Source organism: Epinephelus moara, chromosome 23 (assembly GCF_006386435.1).
Source record: "Epinephelus moara isolate mb chromosome 23, YSFRI_EMoa_1.0, whole genome shotgun sequence".
Taxonomy (NCBI): domain Eukaryota; kingdom Metazoa; phylum Chordata; class Actinopteri; order Perciformes; family Serranidae; genus Epinephelus; species Epinephelus moara.
This window is the reverse complement of record NC_065528.1, coordinates 23,778,657-23,796,644: the sequence shown is the minus strand read 5'-3', so window position 1 is coordinate 23,796,644 and position 17,988 is coordinate 23,778,657. Positions and strand designations below refer to the sequence as shown.

General features: G+C 43.3%; 1 protein-coding gene across 5 annotated transcripts in view; it reads left to right on the top strand.

Moving 5' to 3' along the window:
• Positions 1-17,988, top strand: part of anks1b (ankyrin repeat and sterile alpha motif domain containing 1B) — a 355,428-nt gene that overhangs the window by 263,467 nt on the left and 73,973 nt on the right. For all 5 annotated transcript variants that reach the window (XM_050036188.1, XM_050036186.1, XM_050036185.1 and 2 more), the window contains 2 exons: positions 2,929-2,998; positions 6,086-6,192. In XM_050036188.1, the coding sequence (XP_049892145.1) occupies positions 2,929-2,998; positions 6,086-6,192 (177 nt within the window). The remainder of the gene's footprint in view (positions 1-2,928; positions 2,999-6,085; positions 6,193-17,988) is intronic.

Below are 17,988 nucleotides of genomic sequence, written 5' to 3'. Positions count from 1 at the left end.
AGAAGGCGGAGATCTCTGATTGTCTGGTGGCGAGACTCATCCGCTGAAGCAGGGTAGGCAACCTGCCGCGGCTCTGGAGCCACATGATGCCCTTTAGCATCTCAGTGACTCCCTGTGACTTTTACAAAAATGATATGGAAAAGAATAATGATAATTTTAACATTTTAATTTTTATTTATTATTATTGTAGGCCCCAATTGAGTTTTGTTTGTTTTGCGAGCCTTAATAGTGGTGGATAGTCTTAAGTCTCCCGAGCTAGGCTAGCGTTGGATTCCAAATCCAAAAAAGGAAAAGTCTCAGAGAAAAATAGAGAATATAATAGTGTGTGGACAGATTGGTTCTGGTTTCCTGCCAATGCTGCCAAGTTAAAGTGCCAAATAATCATAAATAGCCCACTGCAGAGTAGCACAGCTTGTCATAAAACACAGTATTAAATGCTCATTTAGACCTATAGTAATAATGACTTAAAAGGCTGTGTTACCTGGGTTACAAGGCTCAAATATGTTTTGCGGCCCCAGGCAGATATTTTATGTTTGTTTTTTGGTTCTTTTGATATTAAATGTTGCTGTGCCCTGCGCTACAGGCTAATTCCAGTATATAACAACTTGGGTCTTATGATTGAAGTTGTTCATCTTTACTATTAAACTAACACATTGTAGTTACCAAACCCATAGTGTCTATATACAGACTCTACATGTAGAATCTGTAGGCAAACCCCGGAGATCTTGCCTCCGGAAGAAGAGCGGAAGAGCCCTGGTTTCCGGTTGTAGGCCGTTTGTAGTCCGCGTGATATTGACCAATCACGTTTGAGCCGGCTGCAGTTGTTGCCAGGTTAAACGGTCCGTGCGGTGAACTAACGAGGCGCAACATAATTGGCGTCACTGCAAACTCTGAATTCATCGCAATAGTTCAGCATATTTACTTATATATAAACGGAAGTCAGAAACGGAAATTCGTCTCCTCCGCCCAAATCAAACTGGAATGCAAAAGAATCAGGGGTCTGCCCCCAGAGGCTGTATCGCCGTCTGCCGGAAGTCAGACGCCGAATACAGCCGGTGGGTTCCGAGAATGCCAAACCCATTACTGATATCTGGGCAAGTGGTGAAGTTGCTATAAAGAAGTTAATAAGGTTGAAGAACATGAGCAGTCTGATGATTATACAAGTTTTAAACAAACCTTCAGGTTGGCCAAACTTATCTGGAAGAGAAAATGAGGCACATTAAAACTATTACCTAAACTGTCTGTTGTAAACCGACATAAATGTTTAATATATACATATATACTGCATAGACACCGATCAGCCACAATATTTAAGCCACTGACAGTTGATGTGAATACCATTGATCATCTCATAACAATGCAGTGTTCAGTTGGGAAACCTTGGGCCTGAGGAATGTGACAGAGAGTGCAAGGCATCAACCTGGCCTCTAGATTCCCCAGATCCCAATCCAATGGTGCGTTCATGGCACTTGTCGACCCCTCACCTCAAAACCCACAGGACTCAAAGTATCTGCCGCCAACGCCCTGGCAACAGACACCACAGGAGACCCTACAGAGGTCCTGTGTACATACCTCAACTGGTCAGAGCCACGTCCAGTCCTTGGATTGGGCTTGGCTCCCATCTGAGCATCCCACAGATGCTCGATTGGATTGGAATTTGGTGAATTTGGAGACCTTGAGCTCTTTGCCACGTTCCTTAGTGCATTCCTGAGCAGTTCTTTGTGATGTCGCATTGGTGTATTGTCCTGCTGGGGAATCTCTGCCACTGAAGAGTGCCGTTGCCATGACGGGGTGTCATGATCTGTAACAGTGTTTGGGTGGGTGGTGCGTGTCAAGTGGCATCCACATGAATGCCAGGACCCAAGAATTGCCAGCACAACATTGCATTGTAGCAAGATGATCAATGTTTTCAACTTCATCTGTCAGTGATTTTAATGTTGTGGCTGAATACTGTATACCATTACAATTTACAGACAGACTTCCCAGACGTGTGCACACACTTTTCTTGTGCAATGAGGGATTATTAACAACATTTCCAGTGAGTTCACTTTCAGTTTAACCTCCAAATAAAATGGTTCAAACAAAATGGCCCTCTGATCATCTTACGTTATTGTTGGCTGTATTCCCAAACCTCATGAATTACTCTTTTTGTACAATGATGAAGAAAACAACTAGAATAAGCTGTAGCTGTTGCTTGAAGCAGCCATAATAAAGCAGAGTTGAGTGATTATTCTCTGTGAGTTTGGTACTACAAATGACCTCTTCACAAATAGTCATTTAATCCATTTTTGATGCAGCACAGCTTTGAAATATCATCTTGTCTTCAGTGACAGCTATATACTAAGTATGTGTGAATTACTTCTTTGTGTGCAGTGACATATGCAGAAATTGCTACCTGTTTATCCAGCTATTAAGATAAGGCCACTGTCATGCTCCGCCAGCTTGTAAACGCTGTTTACATCTGTCAGGTCTGGCCCCTTTAAACACTGGTCTCAGACCAGTCGCAACAAGGCCAGTTTTCTCTGACCTGTGGTGAGCCAGCGATCCTGACAGGTGGACGGATGTGCGGGTCGCATAGTTCAGTGGTTAGCAGCAGGCCCAGGGTCAGGGATGACCGGTCGACAGCTGGGAGTCAGACAACTAATGAAGCCACTGTAGCTCCCTCCAGTCAGTCTAACTCTTTCTTCATCTCTGCTCTGTCTTTAAGATTCCTGCTAACACATCTTTCTTCCCTCTGCTCCTCCATGCTTTCTTAATTCACAGGGGGGATGACTGACATTCAGCGAGCTGGCTGGCGTAATGATCATGTTATGTGACACTTGAATCCAGAAATAGGGGTTAGCCTTATTACTGGGAAATGACTTTCCCTTGAACATGCTGTACATCTCTCTCACTCTGGTTCTATCTCTTTCTCTTCCATTTGTTCAGATCGACAAGATTATGAGCTCCATTGGGGCAGGAATAGGCAGCGGACTGGACATTAAGGAGGACACCTCAGGTAAAGTACACACAAGCGTGTTTGTGGGAATGTATGAGTAAATCTGACTCAGTGGAAAATTCAGGTTTATTACAACTCAGGTCTTATTGTAATAGTTTGGCCGTCATTACTATTGCTTATGATAACAGTGTGCTCACCAAAGTAAGTGCTGAGATATTGAAACACTGCAGTGTTTTACAAGGAATCCTGACAGGGCAAGAAACAGAAGCAATCAGATTATGATAGCCAAAAGTGGGAGTAGTTAGCACCAAACTGGAGTTCCCTCAAGGGCAGTGGTTCCCAACCTGGAGTTTGAGACCCCCCCCAGAGGTCACGCAGTAAATCCTGGGGTAGAACACTGCAGAAGAAAAGCATTCGCTACATAAAATTTTATGTAAAGTTGAGGTAGGCAGTTTAATTTGGGCGTCATTGGGCAATAATAAACTAATATTGTAGTTTTATCTGGCCTGAGAAAAATAGAAGTCTGAACCTCCTCTTGGGTCTATTTTTATGCTTTAGGAAATCCAGCCTGTGACGGTAGACTTTGACCAATCACAGGTAATTTCAGAGAGATGGTGTTCGTGTTGGCTGTTATAAAAAATGCAGATGAGCGTGCGTGTCCCTTCAGTGAAAGCCTGATTCAATGGCAGAGAATCCTGCAGATAAAGCTGCTATTCCAGCATTGGCAACAATTAGCTACACTGCAAAGCAACCCAATAAAGGAAGACGACTTATTAAATGTTCTGCTAACTGGGGCCAAAGGCTCACGGCTGTGGCTTCAAGTTCACATTTATGTAGCCAAAATTAGCTAGAGCCTCAAATCGCGGAGTGTCCTCTGCCTCACTCCCCGCCGCTACAGACCACCTCTAGGGAGAGCTGGCAGCAGCTCTAGTGACAGACCCCAGTCAGCTCAAACCCCTGCTCTGGGTGTTCCAGACAGCTCTGATTCCCTGCTGGATCAGCAAACTTTCGGTTGCTGCCATTACACAGGTGAGCCTGCTGCTGCTGCCAGCCACCAGCCCACTATGACTCTGGGTGCTGGGGGGGTTTGTGCTGAATGAATTCAAGTCACGACAGCCAGGGTCTGTCTCCGAGGTGCCACCAGCTCTCCTGTTAGGGAAGCAGCCCACAGTGGCGGAGAGCAGCAAGACTGACTGTGGGGTAGCTAATTTAAGCTTGCTAAATCTTGTTTAATTTTTGGTCTGATGAACAGAGAGAGAGAGAGAGAGCTCTAAAAGGAGATTAAATAAATCAGTGTATGGGAAACACTGGGTGACTGTATGAAGTGGTGCATATGCCTGTGGTTGTCTCATGGACAGAGAGATGAGAGTTGCAGGAGGAGGATGCATTTAAGAAAAAACAGATTTATTTTCAGATGTTCCTCTAATATTTGTTTAATGTATGACTGAATATATTAGCTCTGAATTTTAAAATTGATTTTACTTTTTGTTTAAGTCGTTACTGACCCATAGACATATGCAATTGTTGCTGATAGAAATTGCTTAATTTTAAGCGTTCACAAGCCAGAAAGGTTTGTAAACACCTCTGTCCCCAGGGACAGTTGACACATGGGTGGCTGTGGGATGTGGATGGCAGTGACGTTAAAGAGATGAAACGGGTAGTGTAGTTGAACATCATTTATGCTCACTGGTTGTCAGGAAGCCTGCGAACGGGTCTTGTTGAGGTCACTGACTAACAACTGAGAGGTGGAGCCACAAAGAAATGATGAATGATAATTGTCTCCCTGCTCTACTTATTATTATTATTATTATTATAACCAATAAGAATGATGGTTAAAACTACAAAAATAATGAGTGTGTGTGCACGGATGATTTTGATTTGGGACTTTCCTGTGCGCCTCAAATCCCTGTTTTTTGCCAGTGTTTTTTTTCACCTGCATACCTTGAATCCTCCACTACTCATCTCTATTTACTGCGTTCATCCCCCTCTCCCTGTGTTAACTCCCCCATCCTCCACCTCCTGATCCCCTCTCCTCTCTTCCTCTCTCTTTTCATCTATGAATGCAAAGCCGCTGCTAACCATGGTTACCACAGGGAGAAATCCTGTTTGTGCCAAACCAGCCCCCCACCAACACACACATACCTACACCCAGCCACAGTGCACACACACACACACACAGACAAACACGCACATATAGATGCGGCTGCATACATACACTCAGCATGGTGTGTGTGTGTGTGAGTGGGAGGGAGCTCAGCTTCTTGCAGACAAAGAAGCTGGAGCTGTTGTGATGGCTATTATCAGCAGAGCGAGCCAGATATATGGAGAGCGGCAGAGAGAGCAGGGTGACGATCGACGCCGTGAGAGAAGATAGAGACAGGAGGTAGACAGAGGAAGGAGAGAGAGGGAGAGAGAGAGGGAATGAGGGAGGAAAGCAGCGCTCGGAGAGAGGAGAGAGAGAGAGGAGGCTGCAGAAGCATACAGATGAGAGTGGGAGTACTTGATAAAGAGAAATCTACAGCGCAGGCAGCTCTCGCTCTTTCCCTCTCTCTCTCTTACACACACACTCACATACACACACATACGCACACACACACGCTCAAGGGAGCAGCCAAGCAAGCGCAACAGCTGAAAAAGAAAGCGGCTGCTGTGCTGTGCGCGACAAACACACAGTCAGTCGCTTTTGCTTGCAGGATCTATACCTCCAGTCTTATCCAACACCCATCTCTGGCAGGATTTAACCCCAGGACGGTAGCTGTTTTCTGGATACAACTTCAGCCTTCACCCCCTGCTGGTCCTCCCTCTGGCTGGATTCAGAGAGAGCAACATCTGGACCTACCCTTTACCCGCTTGCACCCGTGCATGCTGACCCCCTCCATCCTCACCATGCCTTTAGCCTAGGCTCCCCCTTCCTCCTTTTCCTCCTCCTTTCTTCACCTTTTCCCTCCCTCTGCCTGCCTCCCCCTGTGCTCTCCTCCTTCTGCTGCCTTGCCAAAAGACTCCTCAAAAGCATGGCGGGCTCCTTCGACAGCCACTTTGCCCGCCATAACATGATGTGGCAGTGCCAGCTGTCTCAGCCGGATTGCCGCTGCTACCGCGTGGACGGCTACTCCTTACTGAAGCGTTTGCCCCTCCACCCCCTCATAGGTCCCCGCTGCCCGCTGCAGTCCGTGGGCCAGTGGCTTGACTCCATCGGCCTGGTCCAGTATGAGAACCACCTGCTGGCCAATGGATTTGACAACGTCCAGTTCATGGTGAGTGTTTTGGGGGGGAAAGAGGAAGCAGGTGAGATCTTGATGCTGGGAGTTTAAGATGGGATGTGTTCACACATTCCTCTTCCCTCCTTGTTCATTTTTTGTCTTTTCTTTGGCTGTGTTTGCTCCTACTTGTGTTTAAATGTAATCCCCTCTCTCTGTTTGTACCACCTCCCTCTAAGCTCCCTCTGCTCCCCTAGGTGTAGCTCATCATCACTCATCATTTTCTTTGCAGTGATTACCGTAACTAGTTTTTTTCTCCCTCACTCTGATCCCTCTCGTTTACTGGATTTCCTCCTCTTTGTATCACCCTCTCTCTCATTCTTCCTTCCCCATCATCTCTGCCTCTCCCCACTGATGCCATGTGAGGTCCTCCTACGCGCAGAAATCCTACGCCAGCATCCTGCTGCAGACATACATGCTACACCAAAGATGCATGTCGGAGACCGTGCTTGTGTCATGGTAGCATTACTCCTACATGGACGTGCAAAGAAACACAACCACCTGTAGCCTGTGGCTCGGGATGCAACCTGATCCTCTTGTTTTATCTCATGGTCCCTTCATCTACAGTGACGTAGCAGGAGAAACTCACCATCTCATTTCGCATTCAGAAACTCTTTTGATGTTGGCATAGGGGTGTGTGTGTGTGTGTGTGTGTGTGTGTGTGTGTGTTAGTTATAGCCAAAGGGAGGGAGGGTGACTGAATGATGAAGTAGGTATTGAGCACAAACAAGGAAGGTAAAGAGAAGCGATGAAGTCAGTTTGAGAGGAACTGCAGCACAGGCAGAGAGAGCAGACGTAGCAGAGGGATGCTGACTGGAGGACTTTATCTAGAGTTGCAGATTGTCGCTGTTGGGGAAAATGGCAACTTTTCAGTGCCAAAGAGAAATTTTTTAAGAGTTTATCTAAAGGGTTTTAAAAGCAAAGTACTAATATTTTACCAACCAGTAGAGAGGAATGTGTTTCCTTTAAGATAAGGCTGCTCCTTCTTTATTTTTTTTTACAGTTACACATCTTTGACGTCATCAGTTACATGTCCTTTTATGACATGAGGTCAGCTAACAACATGCGCAGGCATTTGTATATGTCTTTATGTGTGTGTGTGCATTCTGGTCCTCCACTCAGTGTGACCTGCATCTCTTTCATTTGGTTACCCTGGCAACAGGAGGAAATCACTGAATCTCTCTTATTCTTTCTCCGTGTGTTTCTCCCTCACGTGGTCACTGTGTTTCTGGCCACAAGTTACAAGCATCATTAAGTATTTCGTACTGGTTAATTGGCTTCAGGGCAGATGGACAGTTGCCATCTATTGTGTGTAGCATGTGTGCGGGAGAGGATCCCTTTAGTGGCTAGTGCTTCATTTTTCCATATTAACTGGTCCTTGACTGCTACTCGTCAGTACCCTCTCCTCCATCCTTTCTCCGTCTTTTTTCCTTATGTCAGTTCATCTCAAAGAAGCTGTATTGACATGTTTTAATTGAAAAGGATGTTGCTAGAGCAAAAACATAAACAAAGTAAATAATACATGAAGTGAATGCCTAAAGGAGTGGTGATATTTACAGCATGTGGAATGAACTGGTTACTGATAACACTGAAGAGAGAACTAGAATACACTTATTCAAAAAATGAAATAGGGAAGCATTGTCTTTATCACTATGCGTTTCCTGCAGAGTTTAGGGTCATGCCTGCAGCACAAGTATTAGTTATAATTTTTGTACAGATTCCACAGGTTGTAAAGGACAGACATGACTTACCCATAATCTGTGCTGTGTTTTTACATAAATATATTTTACATCTATCCCTATATCAAGAGTATAAGGTTATTTGGTTGCAGTATTTGCCGTCTCGCCGACGTAACCCTTTAGACTTTACCCGTTTGACCAAAATAATTTCAGTCTCACTTAATTCTTTTTTCTACACCCAAAAACGTAACTAAATCAAAAAGTCAAAGTCACAATTGTGAGAGCCTCAGTTTCCTTCTCTTTGGTGGCACCAATGGCAGTAAGCTGTAATTGACACTTCGCTAAGCCCCGCCCCTTTGTGATGGTCTGTCAAGCTGTCAGAGTTGGCATAGAGCCCATACTGTCCTTACTAATTTTTGGAAAAACGAAAAAGGGTTTCCAGAGAGAAGCAGACAGAAGGGTCTACAATATGCGTTTGAAGGACATGCCCACGATAGAAGCTACAGCCTACAGATCACAGCGTAAAAGTGAACCACCATATCACCGGGTGATCCACAGAAGAGTTATTTTAAGGAGCAAAAATTACTATGAGAGAAACACGCTTTCTATAAAGCAGGGTAGGTCTTTTTTCCACACACAGCAAAAGTAGCATGTGTATACAGCCAGTGTACCTTCAGTAACTAGCATAGCATAGACATGCTAACATACTTTTGGTGTATTACACTTCACTGGTATCTCCTACCAACCTCTCCGGGTAACCAGTATCATAATTACATGTCCCCCAGGCACAACGGTAAGCCATGATTAACTTGAAATCCACAGTGCCAGCCTGAAAATGAAGAAAGTCTTAAATGATTGTACGGAAGTCTACAAAGCACAGCTGCAAAGTTGTTGGACCCTGGTCGGAGGTGGCTGCTGCTATGCTACGATTGACCAGTCTGTGTTTGAGGGCGGGACTTAATGAAGGGTCAAGCAGTTGCGTTTTTGGATCTCATGTCCAAGAGATCAGAATAATGTTGCCTGTGTAATGTCAGCCATAATGCTAGGAGAGACTGGAAGAAAAAACAGTATGCCGCTTCACACATAGCGAGTTGATGAGTCAGTTAGTTGAGCTACCTCCGCCAAATTCTGCTGGGTGATGCAAAATGCATCGCTAATTGTGCTTGTCTTGTGATTTTTCCTGAGAATGTCGCCACAGACACCCAGTTTGTAGTACTGCAAGTGAAAGGGCTTTCATCAGAGGCTCAGTAACCACTGTGTTACCTCATTCAGTCATAGATAGTGACTTAAGAGACATTTAAATAAAGATCTTGGAGATTATTACTTTAAGTTGTTATGGCTAACATGTTCTCAAATGGCTGCCACTTTCCACATGTAGCAGACATGGAGCTACCTCATTAGCAGTCATGTTCCTTGCCACCTGGTGAATGTCAGTCTAATAATCACTCTGCCTCGTGCCCATGGGACATAGCTGCCTTTTAAGTTGCAACATGCTTCATTCTGTTCACAAGCTAGTCACCAACTTTGGTGCGGAGCAGGCAGCATACAAAGGGTTTATCAAAGCTATTGATGTTTGCTTGCTAATGGAAACAAGCTGTTTTTTAACTCTTGATAATTTAAAGAAGTACTTTTTACTGTCATCTGTCAGTGAAGGAATTCAGTCTGTACAAAAATCTGATATAAATTGAGTATTAGAGATAATTTTGTCCGAATAATGACTGTCTTATCAATATTGTGTGAAAAAGTACATTTTTTATTTTCTTTTGCTGTATATTTAGGAATGAGTTGCACTGCAGCAGCTGTGTTAGTGTCCAGGCAACTGCTAACATAAGCAGTATTTATTTTTACTTTAAAATGTAATGTAATCTCTCCGTAGTAAAGTCCCCAGGTGAACCTTCCCATCATTTACACCCCCTTCCTCTCACATTCACACTCATACATGCAGTCACATCAGCACACAAACGTATTATGCTCTCATTTGCACCTACTTTGTAGTCGCTAACAGTTTTTGGCAGTGCTTCTGAGAGACTTGGGGATTCTCTGCTCTCCTGGTCTCACCCCTCTTTTCTTAAAATGTTTCTCAATAGCTCAGTCATCTCCTCTGAAATGCCTTTGGATACATTTAATATTGAAAAGAGCTGGAGATGAAACAGCCCTACAAACATCATGGTGACTTCAAAGTCCCTTTTGTGACTGGGCTTCTCTCTGTGTTAAAGTTGCGCTGACGTCCCAGTTACTGAGTGGAGATTTTCACCTCTTTTTTAGTTTCTGATTAAACAGGAGGACAGTTAGTGCTTTCTGACCTTGGGAAAACTCTGTGGATACCACAAATTGATATTAATGCAGTTGAAGCGCAGGCTACAGGGATTATATTGGTATTTGCAGCGCTCCGTTTTATCGTTGGCTGTGGATTCTTCAAGGAGAGGTTTGGGTCAAATTCATTTCAGCGCCACTTGATATGGGAAATCAAGTTAAACGGGAGATTCAAACTGAAACAAGTCAGCGCATTAAACCTTTCTGTTTTATTTCAGGGCCAGTTCAAGTTCATCTGTGGAATTTATTGGTTTGCAAATGAATTTGACCTCAAGTCTGATCCGTATCAGCACACGGCAGCGAGAAGGCATCATGTACTGCAGGAATGTACGACACACACATAAACATGGACCATTCCAATCTACCATTACCATTTACCACTAATGGGGGTCATTAGAGTGGGTGTGGCTGTTCACCTTAACCAGCCAGTAGAGGACAAGTGCTGCTGGATTGATGGACAGATAGCAAAGGGGCGGAATGGTTGTTATGGAGACAGTGTTTGATATGAAGGACACTGGATCAGACTAATCACGCCCATTCTGAATGACTGTACATGCATGTATATGTGAGAGAGGGGGGGGAGGGTGGGAGCAGTAGCAGTGGAACAAAGAAAGTGGACTCAAATAGAGAGATTTTATTGTGTGTCTACTTAAGCACCATCTGAAATGACAGTCTAAATGCAGAATCTGCATCACAGCACAAAGCGCCACAACCCACATTAGCTGTTTTGCTAATGTCTGTTGTCTTTGCACTTTGGCTCGCTGAACAGGGGAAAGTGCCTGCTAATGTCAGTTTTCTGGCAAGACCTCTGATGATCTAGTCAGCTGTAGCAGAGACTTAAAGGAGCATTTCACATATTTTTCCCCTCTTTCAATAAAAAACAATTAACTTTATTACACTGATAGATTTTTTGGCCTCTTTGAGACAACACAGCAAGCTGTAAAGACATTAATAACATATACTGTCTCCTTAAAAGTAAAATAATTAAAGAAATAGGATGAACTTGTTTGTCTGTTTACACATAAAGCAGACACAGAGCAGCATTATCACTCATTTGAAGTAGGGATGCTAATTAAGAATACAGCTGAGCATGACGAGAGTGTATTGTTTTGCTCAGCGCCTCCTTGCCCCATAGTTGCTCCCTCTCTCTCGCTCCATGCCAGCGAGGTTTAGAGTCCGCCCGCCCCTTACACACTCAGTGACAGGGCTAAGTGTTAGCATCACATGGCTAACGTCACCAAACTATAGTAGGCTCTGTCATAAAACTGTCCACCTCTGCCTCTGGGTCATCAGCTTGTTGAGGGGCTCTGTAGTCATTTCCCAAGAGCAACATCATGGCATTATCTTGGCGGTGGTATATGACTCCAGCCTGGGCAGATTCCATCATCACCTCCCATAGCACCACCTGCTAACAGCTCTAATATGTTCACCAGCTAGTTAGTAACATTGTTTGTGTTCGATGCTGGACGTATAGCGTATGGTGGCTTCATTAGACCCCCTTTTTTGGGGGGGCTGAAAACAGCTTCCCTTTATTGTTGAAAACCACTCTGAACAAGGTGAGACTGAAATAACAGTAAAACTGTGGAACATAAAAACAAAACAATGAGCTTAAAGAGCTAAAATGTTCTCTGGACTTGTTGGGTAAGTTTAGTTAGACGAAAAAACTCAATTGTGGCCTTTTACAAGAGCTGCAACAATAAATCGATTAGTTGTCAATTCCTAAATTAATCCCTGGATAAGCTGATAATGGATTAATCAGTTTGAGTATTTCTTCAAGGAAAAAAAAAAGTCAAAATTCTCTGATTCCAGCTTCATAAATGTGAATATTTTCTGGTTTCTTTAGTCCTCTGTGACAGTAAATTGAATATCTATAGTTTCAGCCCTAGTTCAGTTTGACACATTGCTCATATATAATTATTGATTATTGCAGCTTTAAAGATTAAAATTCATCTTCACTCTTTTAGAGTCATGTTTTGGCCCATCTGGCAAATGTAAGCTCCAGCAAAGCATAAATCCAGCTTTTAAGCCCCGATACTGATGCCTGGGCTTTGGGTATTAGTCGATAAGTGTTGGTAGCGAATACATTGAAACTTTGTTTTCCCAGCAGTGCTGTGGTGAAGGTGTAGTTTGGTTTAGGCATAAAAATCACTTGGTTACCATTAGGAAAAGATCACGTTAGGCCTAAAACACCCACGTTTGGTGGCACAAAAGCTCCTGGAAAACGCAGCGATGTCTCGTTGAAAAACCCCCAGGTTCAGTGCCACAAACATATGTGGAAATGCTCTGAAGGGTGTTTTGAACAGTGGTCGGCAGCTCTGAAGGCATCTTGCCTAGGTGACACACCATCCACCATCCCCTTCACCTCCCAGCAAAAAATGTAAGCTTAAATACGGCGTCACTTTAGAAACGTTGATATATGTATGAAATATCCAAATGTTACATATTCATGATTTTCAGAAAAATACAATGCGAACATTTTCCTCTCCGTACTATCCTGATATCCCATATCAGTATTGGATCGGTGCCTCCTTAGAAGCCCACTGTTGACTTTATATTAGCTCTATTTTGGGCTCCACCAACTCTTAGGTGAAATATGTGGCTCTTTTAGCTGCTCAGTGCGCCACTTTCTTCTCCAGGTAGTCCCTAACTTTTTGTTCTTTCTGTTTATGTGTTTTATGCTATGCTGGTTGTATACAGTGGGGGTATTAAAGCTTTTTCACTGAGAACCAGCGGCCTGCTGGGTATGGAAGCAGCACTGATGAAAGCAGTGAGACTGAACCAAAACAGTGAAGGGGTGACTAATTGTGATTTCAGCTGGATTTTGATTATTAAACTGTTTTCATTGCAAGGTCTGGCATTACGTGTTCATCCAAATGCATCCAATCAGAACAAGGCTGGCTTTTGATTGAAAGCAGTGTCTCAAGTGCATGCATGTTCAGAGCCACTTAGCAGTGGATCTTAGGCATCTTTATGGGACCAGTCTGTAGCAAAGAGCTCATTCACCTTGCTTAGTCCTCTGACTGCAGTCACACTGTCCCTAATAACACATCATTACCATCAAACATACACGCAGTCCTCATTGAACGTGGCATGCCAGCATAGACGCTTAGAAGTGTGACCAGAATATAGAAGTGGAAGGAAGAGAGGGAAGGAGGTCGATAGTGGAAATGATAAGATTAAGCACGGTTTGTTGAAGCTCACTTGGGAGATAAATACTACAGAAACTCTCGTAAGAGTCACATAAACTGATGCTTTGTGGATTGTGGAGGCACACAAACCAATATGACAGAATTTAATGTAAAAGCTCTTTTATCAGGATGCTTTTTTATTTGGTTTCGGGCAGCACAATGAATCAGAAGAAAGATAGAAGCCAGTTGATGGAGACGAAGGTAGAGTAGGGCTGGGTTTGTACAAAGATGAATGGGGGCGCGGTACTAGATAGATAGCAGAAATGAAGAGATAAAGCATGATGTCATGCAGTGTGTATTAAGGAAACAGCAGCTGATAAGAGCAGCTGAAATTAATTTGGCCCAACTATTCCACAGAGGGAGGAAACAAAATATTTGAAAAGAAATATTGACAATATCCATATTTTGTTCAAAGGTGGAACCTCTAATCCACCTCATAAAGGACTTTATTATTCCAGAAGAGAAATCCTTAAGAAGTCACTGCTGCTTCACATCTGCAAAAAAAAGATAAATGCAACAGCTTGTAGAGAAACCAAAACGAATTTGAATTATGGACTAAAAGTGAGAAAAGATGGTGTGAATAGTAAGTAAGGGAGAGGCAACAAAATAATGAGAAAAGAGGACAACTTCTTTGATAGCGGAGCAATGGGGGGATGGCAAACAAATGAGAGAGAGGAGAGGCGAGGGATGATCACTGGCATGAAAGGAAGCACAGACAAAGAGCAAGAGATACAGTAGGCCGAGCGTGATTTGTAGTACTCTTCTAAGCCTGTTGGTGCAGATAATGGCCCTCACTACCATCACTGAATATCAATTTTTGCTCCATCTTTAGTCTTGCCTCAACCCCCTGCTGCTATGCATGAATTTTAATTCCTGCGCTCACAGTGTTTGTGACCCACTGCGGCGACGTTTTTAAGTGCTGTGGTCGAAGCATAACAAGCTAACCACAGGCCATGGCAATTTTTATCAACATTGCGGATGTTAAACACCTTTCGCCACCAGCAAAATAGATTCATGGTGTTCGTACCGGCTGTGCATACTGAGTATTTGCAGAATTTATCATACATATGCAAGACAGAATAAGTGTGTTTACTCTTACAGTACAAAGTAAACTGTGTGTGCTGTAGGAGGAAAAGCTGAGCCTGGAAAGTCATTGTTTCTGTTGTTTCACTCCCATTTATCTTTGCTCAAATAATATTGATGTATCCATGTGATATTCGTCCCCTAATCCATCAGGTGCACACGGAGATGACAGATATGGGACAAACATAATGTTAAGACAGAACAGGAAACAGGGCAGGATAGGTTTGGAGATAGGAAGAACAAACATTAAGGAACTCTATTTCTTTCTATCAGGATCCCAACAGGGAGCAATTAGTCATGCCTTCGAGTCCTCCTCCCAGTCTTCCCTGCGCTGACTCTGCGAGTCATTACTCTGCTGTGAAGTTGTAGCATGGTAACTCTAACGCCGGCTTTGCTCTGTGCTCTATTAATCAGCCTGGGAGCTGATCTATGAACTGCACTCTTCTATCCAAGGCCTCAGCGTACAGGTCGGTGAGGAGAATGTGGAAGGAATAAGTTTAGCCACAGGATGAACCCAATCAGATGCTGCCGCCTCAGGTTTCAGTGCAGGGACGGACCGGTGGAGCCCTGGAGACAGGGTTAGACTAATAAGCCTGCAGCAGCATTACTCACTTTAAGGGCCCTTCTTAGTCCAAAGTGTGTTGACATTTTAAACTTTCATTCATCAAGGTAAAGTTTAGGGAACCTGCTGGGGGAAGTTACACAAACACACACAAAGAAGGGAGTGATGTGGCATTCAACAGCATGAATTTATAGACCATGTGGTTGGTTTAGCAGTCTGTGTGCACATGGATTGATACATTTAGGTGAAAAATAATTGAGAAGAACAGAATAAAGATGCATTAATGAAAGCAGGCTTTTAATATGGGCCTTTGATCTGCAGAAAAAAAGGTTTTGGTGGGTTTGTTAGTTTTAAGTTTATGTTTCAACCCACTAAATAAATGCTCTAATTTTCATTTTATTATTAATTTATTTTTATTTGAGTCTCCTTTAAACAAAGTCATAGACATAAAACATAACAGTTACAGGCGATAAAAATCACAATCACAGCATGAATATACAAAAAAATGTTGCCATGTCGTGGATCACTGATTAATAATCAGTGTCAGAAAAACAGAGATGACGATGCCATATGCCGTGTGTCCAGCATGTTGCAATGCTGAGTGTCGTTTAGCCACATATGACAAGTCCTAATGTCCTGTTGGATGTGAGGATAAAGTGTAGGCGAGGCACATATTGTTGAGTTGTAATTTGTGCTTTAACAATCATAGAAGTATTGTGCAGTGGTTAACAAACTGTATTTGTAGACTGTTAAAGAAGAACTGCACCCAGTCTAATTATCTGGCTTGTCAAGTTAACTGTAGAAAACATGCTTTTTTTCATAACCAGTCTATCTGGGATGTTTCCGGACAATATAGCAACATGCTATATTACAGTTAGGTGTGGTCACAGTTAAGGCCCATTTATGCTCCCTTTACGTACGAAAATGTATACGTCCGTTCCAGACGATGTTACATCACTGCCCACATACTTCCATGCGCCCTTTACGTTGGCATGGATGTTAACCAATATATCCACCAGGAGGCAGCCCAGCGTCAAAAGTTTATGACAACAACAAACTCAAAAACAAACATGGCGACTGTGGAGGAGATATTGATAATGTACCTTTTGCATAAAAGACAAAAACAGAGGCAGCGTTGTAGGAGGCGGTGGTCGGTGAGGCCATTAAATACATCGCGACTGGAGGATGGAGAATTCTTTTCTCTAGTACTGCCGATGAGAGAAATTGAATTGTTATTTCTTCTTCGTGTCTCACTAGAGCTACGTATCGGGTAGTGACAGCAACACTGCCCCCACGGTTCCCGGTGGTACTGCTCAGTTTGGCCCGTATCCGTAAGCTTTATGGAAACGTGCAGAAATACGGACGAAATGAACGCAGAGCATGGACTGAAGGCTCCGTCCGTATCCGGATCCGTATTTAACATTGAGCATAAATGGGCCTTTAGACTACACCTGACCACTCCCAGCTGTGATGTTGGGTGTGGTCAGAGGTTCAAGACACATGTCTTTCGGCCAAAATGAAGCAGTGCCATAAACTGCAGTTCCTCTAATGCCCACTAGGCTGGCTCCACAACAGAGTCAATCCCCATAGACCCCCATGTTAAAATGTTTACATTTTATTAAGGCTTAAAGTTGCGCATAATTAAGAGTATGGCTTCATTGAGTGATAGACTGTCTGCTGATAGTGTCCTTGGCCTCTCAGTCAGATCTCTGATTAAATATGGTCACTTCTCTCTCCAAAGATCCAAGATGGTGACGGCCAAAATGCCAGACTTGAGGCTTCAAAACAGAAATCTAAAAACCAGTCCGTTATTTTAATGCAGTCCATCTTTTAGGGCTGAACCGAATGCTTTGAAGTTTCAGTCACTGCCATTGTTATCAACGTCCAAATGAGTATTCGAATGCTTTGATTTTTGTTATCTTTTTTTTTTTTCACCACTAAAATGGTGGAGGAAACTGAAAGGACGTCACAAGTGTCAGACACAAATGAGGCCAGTGTTCTAAGTGCAGTCATCGACCCCCGCTTTAAGCATTACGTTAGCAGTCTGACGAAGAAAAGGAACAGGTAAGATGAATTGCGGACAGTTATCCATGGCTTCAGATTGTAGTGAAGCTTTTACTTTGCATCTAGTTATGAGCCCTGACATGCAGCGCTCCAAGTTATTAACACCTTACAGAAACATTGCTTGTAATAGTCCACCTTCCACCTTCTCTTCCCTGTCTCTTTCACCCTCTTTGACAAACATGCATGCATGCAGTGTTAAGTTCTACTAAAGTTGGCTCTGGTGCAGGTGGTTGAATAATGAGTCCTGTTGCGTCGTGTCAAACCTACACAGGTTTGCAGATAATTATCACTGATGCTTCAAAGCCCCTAAAATGGTAGTCAGGACAGCCCCACTATGCTTTTTCACCAGAGTGACCTGTGCAGCCAAAATCTAGTGTGGAGTTACTCTTTAAGGTAACCTGTGTAAGTTTACATTTAGTGTTTCTTACCAAAATGCATTGCATGTATTGTTACAGACTTTATTTACTCCTTCCTGAATCATGTGCAGAGCTGATACTTTACAGTATTTTAAACTTACATCCATGTTTGCGAGCGAGCAGTCATCTTCTTTTTCTTGCCTTTTTTTGGCACATTGTTGTTTCTTGGCTCTTTTCCGCCACCAGGCTTCGATCAGTCGAGTAGTCTGAAACTGGCAAACTTGTGTGTTCACACAGTTCAGTTTATTATTCCAAGAGCACATATTGCTACACCATTGCATGGTTGAGCACCATGTGCACAGATTTACACATGAAAACTTTACTAATTGTCCTTGTGTTACATTTTGTTTGAGGTTTTCCAGCTTTTTTTGTACATATTTTTAATAAGTGGAGAGCCACACATTAAAATCTGGGAGATGCCTTGTATATAACCACAGTCTTTAGGATCAGCTTAGAGACGTTGGTCAAAGGCTCCTTGACAGGTAGAT